The sequence below is a fragment of the Pteropus alecto genome, unplaced genomic scaffold (genome assembly GCF_000325575.1).
Source record: "Pteropus alecto unplaced genomic scaffold, ASM32557v1 scaffold21, whole genome shotgun sequence".
Lineage (NCBI taxonomy): Eukaryota > Metazoa > Chordata > Mammalia > Chiroptera > Pteropodidae > Pteropus > Pteropus alecto.
In genome coordinates this window covers 16,623,870-16,637,975 of record NW_006436282.1, presented here as the reverse complement: position 1 = coordinate 16,637,975, position 14,106 = coordinate 16,623,870, and the positions used below count along the sequence as shown (strand labels likewise).

The following is a 14,106-nucleotide window of genomic DNA, read 5'->3' as shown; positions in this document are numbered from 1 at the left end:
GGAAAACATGAAGTTATCTGCTTATCTGAGTGTCCAAATCCTGAAAACATGGCTTACTATGCAGATTCCCATATAAAAATGATCTGAACCAGAGAGCCAGTGCCATAATTGTCAAGCGGACAGGATGTTTATGTGAGGTGCCTTATATTCCCAGGGGAAAATTTCCTTGAGCAGTAATTTATGGTCAGGGAGATGCCTGGTGGATGTGAAACTGGAGCAGAAGGACTTGGGCTTTGCTCAGAAATGTCTTCATTAAGCTTCTGACATCCGATGAGTCAACTTTTTATTAAGGTGCTGTCGCCAAGAGCGCACATCAGCCTGTCGGTCTAGGGCACCACCTCCTGGTGCGCTTAGCCTGCTTTGCTAAACACTGCTTTTCATGTGGGACAGGTTCTCTTGCTTCTGTTTTCATCCCAGCGCAGAACATCTTTCTGTCTGCGTACTGATTCTTTCTTTGCCTTTCTTTCTGTCATAGTTTGGTCCTTTTGGCCCTTCTCTACTGGCTACCATTCCTTTTCCAAACTTCACACAACTTTTTTCTGAAATTTATTCTTAATCTTCATATGGGATTTGTTACCTCCTCTTCCGTCCCACCCCCAGTCAACAAAATCATTGATAACCTTTCATCACAGTGGAAGATTATTTTGCATTGCTCAGCTTTTGAGGCCACGGTATAGTTTTTATGACAAGCTTTTGCCGCTGAGGTTTTCTCACAGTGGTCTTCAGTATCTTCTAGGCTAAAACACGTGCTCAGGCTGTGTTGGCTGGACCTTCACTCTGAGGACGATGCCTGTCACATTAATCCTCCAAGGACATCCAGAAGCTGCTCTCTGGCATCAGTGCCAGGAAATATAGTTTTTACTAAGCAAATGAAATAGTTTTGCTCTTATAGACATGGTAAATCATGCAACTGATTTTTTTTTTTAAATTAGCTGGTAGGAAGTTTAGAGCCAAATTTGTGTAATAACAGCATTTCTGGCTTCATCTTGTCTTTTTTGTTCAGGTTCCTATGCTCTTATTTTTTCACCTTCTTTATCTTTCTAGATTATGTGTACTTTGTAAGCAGCATAATAAAATCTTTCTGGAACAAAGCCCAGAAAACAAATAATTATACGTCATGGCAAAATACAATGAGGCAGTTCTGGGTGAGTTACACATTAGATTTAGTCTCATCATTAAAAAGGTCTTTTTCACCACCAGATCCCACCCCCTCCCTCCAGTAAAGAATTCAGAAGAACATGATATAAATGTTCTCAGTGATATAAATATTTAAATCCTATCTTTACTTTGAAAACATTGGTTAAGATTAATGTATCAGTTTTACTATAAGGATCAGAATGACAAAATAAATCGATGCTAACATCGAGCACAGTTTATGGTCAATGTCAGCATTAATACAGTTGGTCTATTTGGTTATCAGAGTAAGATAGGCTTTGAAGTGTCCCTATAGAATAAATGGTGTGTGGAGATTAACTCTTATAGGAAACATGACATACATGGTTCAGGCTGTAGATAAAGGAAGAGACAGATAAGCAGAGTTCAGATGATTTTCACTTGTGGAAAACTGAGTGTGGGGTCTAGAATCACACATTGCTATATTTTTCATAAGTGAAAGGCATGGCTCGAACTCAAATAATTCCCCCATTTAATATATTTATTGACTATAATTTTGTGAGAATTTGGAAATATCTGTCGATTTTAAACGGTTATGCTCTGATACATTATTTCTGTTACATAAAATCTTAGAAGTATTTGTACAAGGGCACAAGATTTATGTTTAAAGATTTGATTGCGGTATTATATAAATTAGTGAAAAATTGGAAACAAGACTCATTTCTGAAGGTCTTTTAAAATAGCATCCTCAGATATAATAAAATAACTAAAGATTAAGGAATCGTGGATTTTTTTCTTGACACCTTTTCTGTGATGTAGTTATTTTATTTTCACAGTGGAAACAAACATTGAAACTCTGAAGTTACAAAGTGTCTTAAACGTGCATAAGATGACTGTGCAGATGAGACAACAAACCTGGTGCTTTTCATTTCTTGTCCTAGTAGAGAGCATCGTGTGTTTCAATTAAACCAATCCTTTTTTGGTAAAATTGTTTAATCGAGGTGTAACGGATATAACATAATATTGGTTTCAGGTATACAGCATGATTTGATATTTGTATATTACAAAATGATCTCCACAAGTCTAGTTAACCACCCATCACCATACATAGTTACAAAAATATTTTTTTCATCGTGATGAGAACTTTTAAGATGTACTCATTTAGCAGGGAAGGCAGTACTTTATTTTTGAGAATATAGGCTTTTTAAAATTAAAGTGTAGTTGACATATATTCTATTAGTTTCAGGTGTACAACATAATGATTTGAAACTTATATGCCTTACGAAGTGATCACCATGAGAAGTCGTCACCATCTGTCATTGTACAAAGTCACTGCGATATTGACTATTCCCTATGTTGTACATTTCATAAGGCAGCACCTTCTTGAATGAGTCTTCTGCTAGGCATTTTTCTTAACAGTAACTTATACAGCTCTATATGTGTATTTCAAAGCATATCCATCCCATGGGAGGCAGGACATATACTGTTTGTTTTGTGAACATGGCTTAGGGAGATAGAAACCCAGATTTGAATCCTGGCTCCAACATCAGTCAGCATGTGACCTTGCACAAGTGACTTAACCTCTCTGGCTCAGTTTTCTCATCTTTAAAATGAGAATATTGTTAGTTTCTATCCACTGGATCAGCTGTGAAGTGTAAATTGAGGGAACGCAGAGAAAACGCACTCACCACGCAGAACTGTTGCATATCCCTGCTAACAGTTATTTGGTGAGTGTTAAGTTTTTTTGATTTTGGAAAGTCCCAGGCAAGTTTTTGACATTTTCAGATTTTGATGATGTTGTCTTTGTTTTTTTGTCTTAATATCATTTTCCTTTTCTCATTTCTATTTTTTAATTGGTAAATAGGCAGGTTTTCCTTTTATTCAAAGAACAGCTCAGCCCTTTTATTTCTAGAGTTTTTGTTTACGATTTTTTTTTTTTAATCATTGCTTCAGAGGAAGGAAATTAAGGACTTAAAATTCCTACCAAATAGTGTGACCAAACCATGTCCTATGGAACAACCTTCTGGTAAGTCTGTGCTGAGGGATAATAAGTGGAATGGCTGATGCATCCATCTGTGAGCTTCCGCTGTTGGTCATCAGTATCTTTCCTTAGATCCGTGGTGTTTAGTGCTCAGTATTCTATACCTCCACTTTAAATTTACAGAGAGAAGATGGCACTAATAATTTGTGTGTGTGTGGTCATATGCTTCTGTGGACCAACATTAAGGGCACAAAACTTTCCTTATCTAGTAAAAATGAATGAGCCTAGTGCTGCTGTTTTCTTTGACTAAGATTTTCAGAAACTTCTAAATCAAATTCTAATGATTTCTCTAGTTCCTGAGATGCTTCAGAGTAAAACTGCTGGCATGGTTTGTGTGAGACTTAAAAAAAAAACAAAAACAAAAACAAAAAAACAGGAAAAGAGTTTAGGTTAAAAAATTAGAGATTAGACTGGAGTTGTTTTATAACTGGAGGTGCACACTACATCTTTATGGACTGAGTTCTTGGGAATGGAATTTATAGTATCCTGATAGGAATATGAGAAGGTTCAAGAGAGAATTATGTGAAGTGTTTCTTACCAAGTAAGCCACGTGTACATTTCTTATTGCAAAGCATCTTCTAACATCTCTAGAAATCTAGTTTGCTAGGTGTACATTTTTTTAAACCAATGCATATTATGCTTTTCTTGGTTTATTCAGTTGTAGCTCATCTTAAAATATTTCTTGGTACATATGGAAAAATCTCTAATTTTGCTGTGAACTTAAAAATGCTTTAAAAAGAAGTCTTAAAAAATAAAAATATTAAAACTTTTCTTCGAATAATTTCTTAGAATTATCCTCAGAAGCCAATTTCTCTGTCGTTAGGAGGTAAATGAGGTGTTAACTGCATGAACATGTGCACTGCTTCTGCATTTCAGCTCCTTCAGCTCACTGGTAACCTTCTGGTCTTTGGCCTTTTTAGGATGCCAGTCACTGAACTGTCCTCTTGAGTGTGTCCTTTAGCCCTGCAAGAAGGACTGTTTGAAGGGAGACTCAAGAGGGGCACAGCTGGCTTGAGGTGGGAAGATGAGGAGCAATGAGAGAGCCAGATAAAATCTATTTATAAAAAAACCTTTTAGGAGTTAGTTTTCAGAATGTTTTTCAATTTGCCCATGTTTAAGGGGCCAAGGGAAGGTAGAGATGGAAGGAATAAAGGATTATATGGGAAAAAATCATATGGCATTTTATCGCTAAAATGAACTAGTTTTCTTCTAATCCTGTCCTATATACATGGCGTGATAAGCACTGAATTACTAGTGGTAAAGTTTTACATTATTTAGTAATTTATAATGAGATTGTTTTTCTCTTTGAGAATCATTCCCTAAGTGTGTGTTTGAAAAGCGAACCCTACGTGGATAAGGTGCAGAGTTGGTGTCGTTAGATGCTGTTGTGTTTGTTGATGTGTACCCAGAATCTCATTTACTTGTCAGGAATTTACCTTCGTATAGTCATGGGGGAATCTAACTTAAACACAGTCTTGTCCCTCTATTCTGGTATGTTTAAACTTTATAACATTTACATATCTTTTAAATCTATAATTTGGTGACATTCTAAAGTTTAAGAAAATTGTGTACAGAAGTGACATTTTTACATGCAGATACTTTCAGGATAAATATATATCTTGTCAATCTATTAAGGTAAACTCATGTCAACTTCGATGGTTTTCCTAAAACTATCCTGCTATTCTTGCTGTTATGAGAATATCCTCATCCCTGTGCTAATGGAAACAGCCTGACTGCTATCAAATAATCATGAATGTTCTGTGTTTCATTCCCAGCAGCAATCAGAAACGGAGACTGTTCATCTGTTTATCCCAGCCTTATCTGTCGGTGCCATTATTGGCAAGCAGGGGCAGCACATCAAACAGCTTTCTCGCTTTGCAGGAGCTTCTATTAAGGTACTGTTCTGCCAAATGCGGCTGTCCTGGTGCTTTAAATACAGTAAGTTACAGAAACATGAGCTTTCTTGCCACTTCATAATTTGAACTGAAGGTGGCAGGCAGTCTATACTGAGGTTACATAAGAGTGTGACCAAAAAGCCCCAAACAGTAGGTTAAACAAGATGAGTTAAATTCTCTCTCCAGGAAGAGTATTCTAGAGGTAGCAATCCAGCACTGGTTCTGTGATTCTGCCCACCAAGCCCTTGGACCTAGATTCCTTCCAGCGCTACCGTAGGCATGGCTGTGGTCCCTCTTGGTCTCAAATGACACTGTTTAGTGCTCTAACAACCAAATCTGGTCCAGCCAGTAGGGGAAGACATAAAGAAGCTTTCTCTTAAGGCTTCCTGTTAGCTGCTATAGGATATTTCTATTTACATTCTCTTGCTCAGAAGTACGTCACAGGACCAGACATAGCAGAAGGAGTAGCAGGGAAATGCAGTCCATGTGTGGTCAGCTAAGCATTTTATTATGGAAGGTGGCGTCACAAATACCAGAGGACAACTAATGGCATCTGCTGAATAGAGAAATGTGTTTTGAAGATTCTGTTTTTTGATATGCTGAGACTGAGAAACATGGGTCATTTTGTTTAAGAGAATACACGAGTTGGTAGCTTTCTTCAGAAAAACACTCCATTGGGGTTTATATTTTATGAACTTTTTATAAAATTTTTTGTTTAAAACAATATAGTACCCAAAAACCTGCATTCAAATGTTTGTAGCATCTTTATAACTCCCAGAATGAGAAGATGCAAATGTTTGTCAACTGGCAAATGGATAAAACTGTGGTCTATCTATACGATAAATGTTGTTTAGCAATAAAGAGGAACAAACAACTGATACAGACTACAGCCTGGGTGAATCTCGTGCATTATGCTAAGGCATCAGGCTCAAAAAGCCATATACTGTGTGATCCCATTGACATGACAGTCTGGAAAAGGCAGGATTATAGGGATAGAGATAAGAAATCAGTGGTTGCTAGGAGTTAGAGCAGGGATTGAAAGAGACAGCCCGAGGAAATTCTGGGAGTGACAGAACTGTTTTTATTTGACTGTGGTGGTGTTTACATGCCTGTGCTTTTGTTACCAACAGAGTGACGTTTACTGCATGTAAACTAAACGAATAATAAAAAAAGGAAAACACACATACAAAAATAGCCCTCAGATACTCTTGTAGCAAAAGATAACAAAATACGTGCACAGAAAATGCAGCCAAAATAAATAAATGGGTAAAGGAAAAGACATGGTAAAAGATCAGATGGTGAACTGACTTTACTGTCCTGCTAGGCTCTTGACTGAGTTAAAAATAAATGTCTGACACATGTTCACACATTAAAAAAACCTAGTAGATTCGTTTTAGAAAAACTTCACTGAACATTTCATGAACAAGAACTGAGTATTTAGACCTTTGTTTCTTTTTCTTTCTGGCTTTTCTGGAGGTTTTATAATGAGTTTAAAATGTTTTTGTTTCTAAAAAGTCTAAAACACATAATATGGAAGATTTATCACCTCTCAACACTTTGGTAGATTTACATATATGTAAATTTCCATGTAGTTACTTTAATAAGGCATGTATTTGGTATCACCAAACCATAATGGTTTGTGTCTATATATTGGACGTTTAGATTGTTCCTAATTTATCCTGCACAGATATAGTGCTATGATGAACAAAGTTCTTTCAGCCAAATTGTTATATATAACCTTATTCTTTAACAAGTCTACAGAAGGATATTTAGTGAGTCAAAGGGCATGTGCTTTGTTCAGGCTTTTGATATTATTGCAGTTTATACTCCTGACTTCAGTGTAGGAGCGCCCTCAGGCCCAGGCCTCTATCACCAGTTTTGACAAAGGTACTTAAAAGAAAACTAGTCAGAAAGAAAGTTTCTTCTTTTCAGTGATTTCCTGTGAATAATTCTAAGAGCTTGAACTAAAAGGAAGTAATTATTTGCTTGTTTGTGAATACAGACTCAAAATTAGTGCCCAGCAGAAAGCAGGAATATTATCAGAATGGTTCTAGGTGATAGAAATATTATGCTTTCTCCCTCCCTCAGAATAAAGTTGCCTTCATGAAAAAAACATTCTCTTGATTGTAAACATGCAGAGAAAAGTCTAGTACGTAACTGACAATGATTATGATCGTACTGAGTGGCAAAATCTGGAGTGGTTTTTATTGTCCTTTTTGCTTCCTATTCTTATATTAGTAATAATGTATTTTTTAAAAATAGAATTTGCTTCTCGCATATAAAACATTTTAAACAACTCCTACCAAAATCCTAGGTCCCGAAATCCTTTCTGTGACTCTAGGGGAATGCTAAAGGGAAATCCTCTCCCCTTCAAGAGTCTCTACATGCCCCCAGCCCAGGCTTTTTGCATTTCAGATATGCTACAAAAACAGAAAAGTCTGAGTTTACCTTTCTTTTGCTAAATTAATGTTAGTTTATTTCAGATGTTACTCCAGTGAGTGTACTTTGGGGAATTTGAACTTAGCATATATGTGACTCTAGGGGAATGCTAAAGGGAAATCCTCTCCCCTTCAAGAGTCTCTACATGCCCCCAGCCCAGGCTTTTTGCATTTCAGATATGCTACAAAAACAGAAAAGTCTGAGTTTACCTTTCTTTTGCTAAATTAATGTTAGTTTATTTCAGATGTTACTCCAGTGAGTGTACTTTGGGGAATTTGAACTTAGCAATGTTTTGCATATACAGGAAGCCTGGAGGGTTCTGATGCGTGTGGGTCGAGGACCACCCCATGAGTACTGCTGGTATTGTGATTAGAAACATGATAGTGGAGACACATTCCAGCTCTATTAGCTGTGTGTTCATGGGCCAGGTAACTCCTCCAGCCTTCAGTTTGTCCCTCGGTAGAGACACTACACCTCATCAGGATGTAGTAAGGATCAGCTAAGACTGCAAATGTATTTTTACATTAGGGCCAGGCAAAGTATAAGTACCCAGTATATGGCAGGAGCAATAACTTAATGAACCCACATTAACCACTGCCTCTTCATAACTTCTGAAAATGGCATAACCCCTTGATGGGTCTCTTACAGATAGCTCCAGCTGAAGCACCAGATGCTAAAGTGAGGATGGTGATTATCACTGGGCCACCAGAGGCTCAGTTCAAGGTATGTGCTCTAGAGTCTGTGCACAGGTAACAAATGAATGGATATGGACAGTATTAATGCTTTCTTTTCAGGAACTCCATAACCTGGCTTCTCCCTTAAATGTATCTAATACTCAGGAGGAATTTCTCAATGGAAATTCGTAAGACTAGGAATAGTAGAAATATACCCCAAATGACATTTCTGAAATAACCCCAAAACCTGTAATTTTGAGAGTTCTGTAATAGTTGTTGGGTTTGCCAATCTCCCAAAAAAGAATGTGCTCAATGCCTTGTTATATGTGAAAATGACACCTTAAGACTGAAATTTATAAATCTGTCTGGTTAATATACTTTGTAAAACTTGTTCCTGAAATTTTCCTAGTCCTTGAGAACCCTTAACCTTGAATTAAAATGCCCCCTTTTCCTCCTACCCTTAGGTGAACTCTGTTAGCTCTTGTCCATAGTCTCTCCACAAATCACGCTAATCCTTCAAATCTTAGAGGTAGTTATGGCGTTTGTCCTAGGGTGAACCACTGCTCGTGTTTATTGGGGTTTGGGGCCTTTGAGGCTGCAGTGCCTCTCCCTGTGTACCGAAGTGGTGCAGCAGGGTAATGAAGAGCAGAGATTTGGCAGCCAGGCTGCTGGTTCAAATCCCAGCTCTGCCATTCACCAGCTGTGTGACCTTGGTTGGGCAAGTTATTTAATCTTTCTCTGGCTAGTTCCTCATCTGTAAAATGTAGATAAGAGCTCTAACAAGGCTTAAAGTTATAAGGTTTAAACAGTACATAAAATGCTTAGAATAATCTCTGACACAATAGAAATATGCTGGTGGTGGTGTTCAGAGACTCTGGGTGACTCAGACTAGTAAGACCCTGACAAATGCTTAAATTCATACCTTTGAGTAATATGGTATTTCTCATAAGACTTGGTGTGGGTGTCTTGTTTGTCATAGGCAAAAGCAACTAGTAAATTCTAATTAAACCAGTTTGTCCAAAATGTATGTTTTGCTCCTACTGCTTAGCACCTGTGTAACAGGACAACTCTTTAATCTTAAGCCTTTGTTCCTTTAGCTCTAAAATGTGTCTAGTAACAGTGCCTACACTTCTCCCCTCCTCCTCTTTGAAACCATCACTTTCTTTGACCTACGTTCTCTGGACCATCTTCCATTAAAAATCCAAAGTTTTTTTTTTTTTCTTTTTCCCTCACTTCATTTACAGGAAGAACAGGAAACAAAAGGAGTTGCTTTGAGATGTGGGTGCAAGTTGGCTAGGCTCAAACTCAGGTGAAAAAATTTACTCCCTTACAGCAGCCTCATGGTCCAGGCAGTTCAAATCATAAGTCAGAAATGTTGAAAATTGCTTCCTATCCTGAACCTACAGGGTCAGTCACTTTTAATTTGAAATCTTAAAAGAAATACAAACATCGATTATTACATGTTTCTTCTCGGTGCTGAGCTATTACTATTTAATAAATGGAGTTACTATCTTACAATTCCTATAATGCTTGAATGTTGAGAAATTCAAAGTTTGTTTCTCTGCCCAATGACCACATTTGTACAGTTGTTCTTAAATGGAACATTTAAGGAGAGTTATGATGTTTAAATCTCATGTGACAATTACAGATGAATTTTATTTTAGAGGCCTAAGGAATAGTAAACCTCCTAATCCGTATTTTTTCTCAAGACCTTCTGTTTTGAAGGATAATGTATATCCACAGTGTCCTCAGGCCATCTGTGGCCTGAGACGTCAAGGATGAATGGAATAAACAAACTGAGATGGGTTTTGTTTTTCTGTAATCTCCTAAAATGAGTTTATCATTTCTGCACCAATGAAAATGTGGATACTTTTGTTTTTGTGGTTTGCCCTGGCAGCCTGTCAGGTTAAACCAATTCTGACTTCTTTTTCTGACTTCTTCCTTTGGTGCACAGCAGAGCAAATTTATGGTTGTATATAATAGGAGAGGTTTCTCATATAACTTCTAGTTATATGCAGTAGGTAACAGGATGTACTGACTATAAATACCACTAGTATATATTAACTTGATTTTGTAGCCTTATTCAAACTAGAAACCACCTGGCTAAGGTAAAGAAACATCTTTAAACAGAAATTGTTCCTCTCAGCAGGTTTCTTACTGGCCCACTTAGACACGAGCTTGGCTTCCTATAAGCCTGGCACAGCTGGCTGTGTATTTCTTCCCCGGTCTCTTTTGCTCAAGAAAAACACAATCACTTTCTTATTGTCTACAGGAAAGGTTTTACCTTTCAGGACTGGAGAGCAAATGGCCATTTTGCCCACAAAAGTGATTTACTTTTAGGTAGGATGACTACTAATGAACTCTCTTTTACTGTTTTTGTCAGAAGAATATGGTTTATTCTCCTTTCATCAATCATTCAATTGCCTCATCAGTGATGTCTCGTTGTTAGTGTCAGCCTTTTCTAGGGTTCCCTAACTTCTCCATCTCTTATGCGATCTTCAGCAATCTATCAAATGCAGATGTATCTCACTGCAAAGGGCTATTCCAGTGGATTTGAGCCATCTTTAAAGTTAATGGACTTTTTGTGTCTCCTACATGAATGACACTGATAGGATATGTTCTCATCTGTAGGCTCAGGGAAGAATTTATGGAAAAATTAAAGAAGAGAACTTTGTTAGTCCTAAGGAAGAAGTGAAACTTGAAGCTCATATCAGAGTGCCATCCTTTGCTGCTGGCAGAGTTATTGGAAAAGGAGGCAAAACGGCAAGTACTTCAGCAAAACCTGTGCAGTGGTATGAAAGGGAGAGCATTGAAAGGTACTTAGGAGTTCCAAGTCCCTGAATTTTGGCTAATTTATAAAAAGCAGGACCATCTGGGCCAAGGTTTGGAGAAGATTGTCTTTTGTTCCTCCTGAGTGTTGGTGTTTGCTACTAGTGAAAGTAATGCCTCTCTTTCAGACCACTTTGCGTGAGAGGACTGTCTCATTTATATAAGGGGCATTTAGCATTTTTCCGTTGATATAACCTCAGCTTTTTTTTTTTATTGCACAATGACATGCAAAGAAAATTTTTAAAATTTTCATCTACTTTTATAACGTGTACCTCTGTAACTGAAAAAAGCAGATGGTTTCAAGTTTCTCTTTAACACATGTAACTTCTAGGTCATTTTCAAAGCTATTTACAATTCTGAAGTGATTGAGGGCGTACATTTTGGAATCAGACTTTTAGGGGTTGAATCTGGTTCTGCCATTCACTTAGGTAACTTTGAGCAAGTCACTTTCTTTGGCTAAGCCTTAGTTTTCATCATCTTGCAATGAGGACAATATTAATAATCTGATAGGATCATTAGATTGGATGAAATTTATAAAGCCAAAGCTAGTGTTTGGCACATAGTAAGTGCTCAGGAAATGGTAATTAAACAAAAAAAAAAACAAAAAAAAAACCTTAACATGATTTGTATTTATCTTTTTCAGGTGAATGAGCTCCAGAATTTGTCAAGTGCAGAAGTTGTTGTCCCTCGTGACCAGACGCCTGATGAGAATGATCAAGTGGTGGTCAAAATAACTGGTCACTTCTATGCTTGCCAGGCAAGTGGGCTCTACTGTGATAAGGAAGCTCTTTTGCTTCTTTCTCTAATGGAAGTATCCTCTGTGCACCCCCAAATATTTAAGGTGGTTTGATGCTAAACACTTTTAATTCCCCCTTTTAGCAGGTGATTTCAGGGACTACTAGCAAACTAAACTAATTAGTATGTATCTTTAATCTTCAAAGTTGTTGAAATGGAAAAGTGAAGCACCTTTTGGTAACTGTTGATCAGGTAGGAATTTTAAAGCTCTCTCCTTTTGTAGGTTGCTCAGAGAAAAATTCAGGAAATTCTGACTCAGGTAAAGCAGCACCAACAGCAGAAAGCTCTGCAAAGTGGACCACCTCAGTCAAGACGGAAGTGAAGGCTCAGGAAGCAGCCACCACAGAGGCAGATGCCAAACCAAAGACAGACTGCTTAACCAACAGACGGCGCTGAACCCCTATCCAGAGTCACGTGCACAAGTTTTTACTTAGCCAGTTGTTTCTGAGGACCAGGCAACTTTCGAACTCCTGTCTCTGTGAGAATGTATACTTTATGCTCTCTGAAATGTATGACACCCAGCTTTAAAAAGAAAAAAAAAAAAATATTTCTAAAACAAACCGAAGAGATACTTTGCATATTCCCTTTTGTTGTATTCTCAGTGTAACAAATATTCTAATTTTTCTTAATATTCCCCCATGATGCCAGAAATTGGCTTAATGATGCATTCACTAAATTCATCGAATAAATAAAAGTAGATTGCTCCTAGGTCCAACTGTTAAAATTGGATCAGAATAGAATTATTACAGGAACTTAAATGTTAAGCTATTAGCATAGAAAAACTGTTCTCAGTTTTATTTTTATCTAACACTAACATGAATAACCTAAGGGAAGTGCTGAATGGTGTTGGCAGGGGTATTAAACGTGCATTTTTACTCAACTACCTCAGGTATTCAGTAATGCAATGAAAGCAAAATTTTGTGTTTTGTTTTGAAAAATTTATATACTTTATAAAGATAAGTCCAACTGTTTTTTAAAAAATAAAACTTAATTAGCTAACAGGCAAATGACAGAAAAAAAATTTTACTTCCGGCTGGTGACAGTAGAGCTGGAAAACTAATTTCAGGTTTTTTGAGGCTTTTGACAGTTATTAGTTGGAAAATCCAATAAATGTTCAATGACATGGAGCAGTGCCTATATTTGGAGAGCAGCAATACCATTTATTTTTTTGTTTATGGTAGGGAAAAGTTTTTGATGGTACTAACAGAGCAAAGTGGTTGCAGGAGGTTTTGGAATGGCTAGTTTAAATGGCTTCAGGAGACTTCAGTTTTTTGTTTGGCTACGTGATTGAATACATAAATGCTTTGTGCTTCTGACTATCACTACCTAAAGAAAGTGCATCGATGAAGAGATGCAGCCCCTGTGGACTTTAAACTGATTGGCAAAAAGCAAGCCTCAGCTTGTCTGACAGGTTGCTTAGTTTGCCAGTACACCTCAGACCAGTTGGTCTACGCTTTCAGCAGACCCCAAAAGAATTGCTTTGTGAAGACAAATGGGGCAGTCAGATGGTGTGACAGTGTTTAAAGGCAATAAAAGGCTACATCTGCATGTGCCAGGCACTGTCATGAGCCTCACTAAGCTGTTTTGAAGATTTTTAGATGATGATAAATCGAGAAAAATAAAAGGCTACCTAAAATATTACATAAAATGCAGCAGGATTTCTGTATTCTCTGCAACCAGTTATTGTTAAGAAAATTTTTGGAATGTAATTCGAATGACTGTGATAAAATATTCGACCTTTGATACTGAATTTATTTGCCTATTTCGTAACTTGATGGCAAAGCGCAGTATGTACAATTATGTGGGTGTGGGTGGTCTCCAAGGCCACACTCTCAGAATTGTGTTGCTTTTGTTCATAAAATGATCACAGTCATATTACACTGATCTGAAGGACATATAACCCCTTAAAAATCATTTTGCCTCATTTGTATTTCAAGATGAATTTCTACAGACTAGGTAAGTTTTTCTGATGATATGCATATCAGACATTTTGAAAATGACTTGAAATGTTTTCCTAAATGTTTTCAGAAAATCAGTTTATTTTGTAGTTTTAGCCAAAAAGTGCCCTTTTTGTCATTGATTTCATCTAGCATTCATAATTTTTTTTTTCATACAGTGAATTCCTTAAAAAAAAAAAAAAAAAAATCATGGACTGGCTTTCTGGTTGGTTTTCAGGTGAGATGTGCTTAAGGCCAGAGCTCTTCCTCAGTATTCGATTTTTCCAATATTTGAATATTTGATGTTTTGTTTTTTTTAATACAGATAGGTGCTGCATTTATATCTGCTGGTTTAAATTCTGTCATACTTCACTTCTAGCCTT

At 37.1% G+C, this 14,106-nt stretch overlaps 1 protein-coding gene across 2 annotated transcripts in view; it reads left to right on the top strand.

Moving 5' to 3' along the window:
• Positions 1-12,327, top strand: part of IGF2BP3 (insulin like growth factor 2 mRNA binding protein 3) — a 111,945-nt gene extending 99,618 nt beyond the window's left edge. Inside the window, exons 11-15 of one of the 2 annotated variants that reach the window (XM_006911992.3) lie at positions 4,930-5,049; positions 8,137-8,211; positions 10,794-10,925; positions 11,635-11,748; positions 12,010-12,327. In XM_006911992.3, coding sequence (XP_006912054.1) covers positions 4,930-5,049; positions 8,137-8,211; positions 10,794-10,925; positions 11,635-11,748; positions 12,010-12,108 — 540 coding nt within the window. In that variant the 3' untranslated portion in view covers positions 12,109-12,327. The remainder of the gene's footprint in view (positions 1-4,929; positions 5,050-8,136; positions 8,212-10,793; positions 10,926-11,634; positions 11,749-12,009) is intronic. The other variant, XM_006911993.3, reaches the window with a different exon arrangement.
• Positions 12,328-14,106: the final 1,779 nt, after the last annotated feature.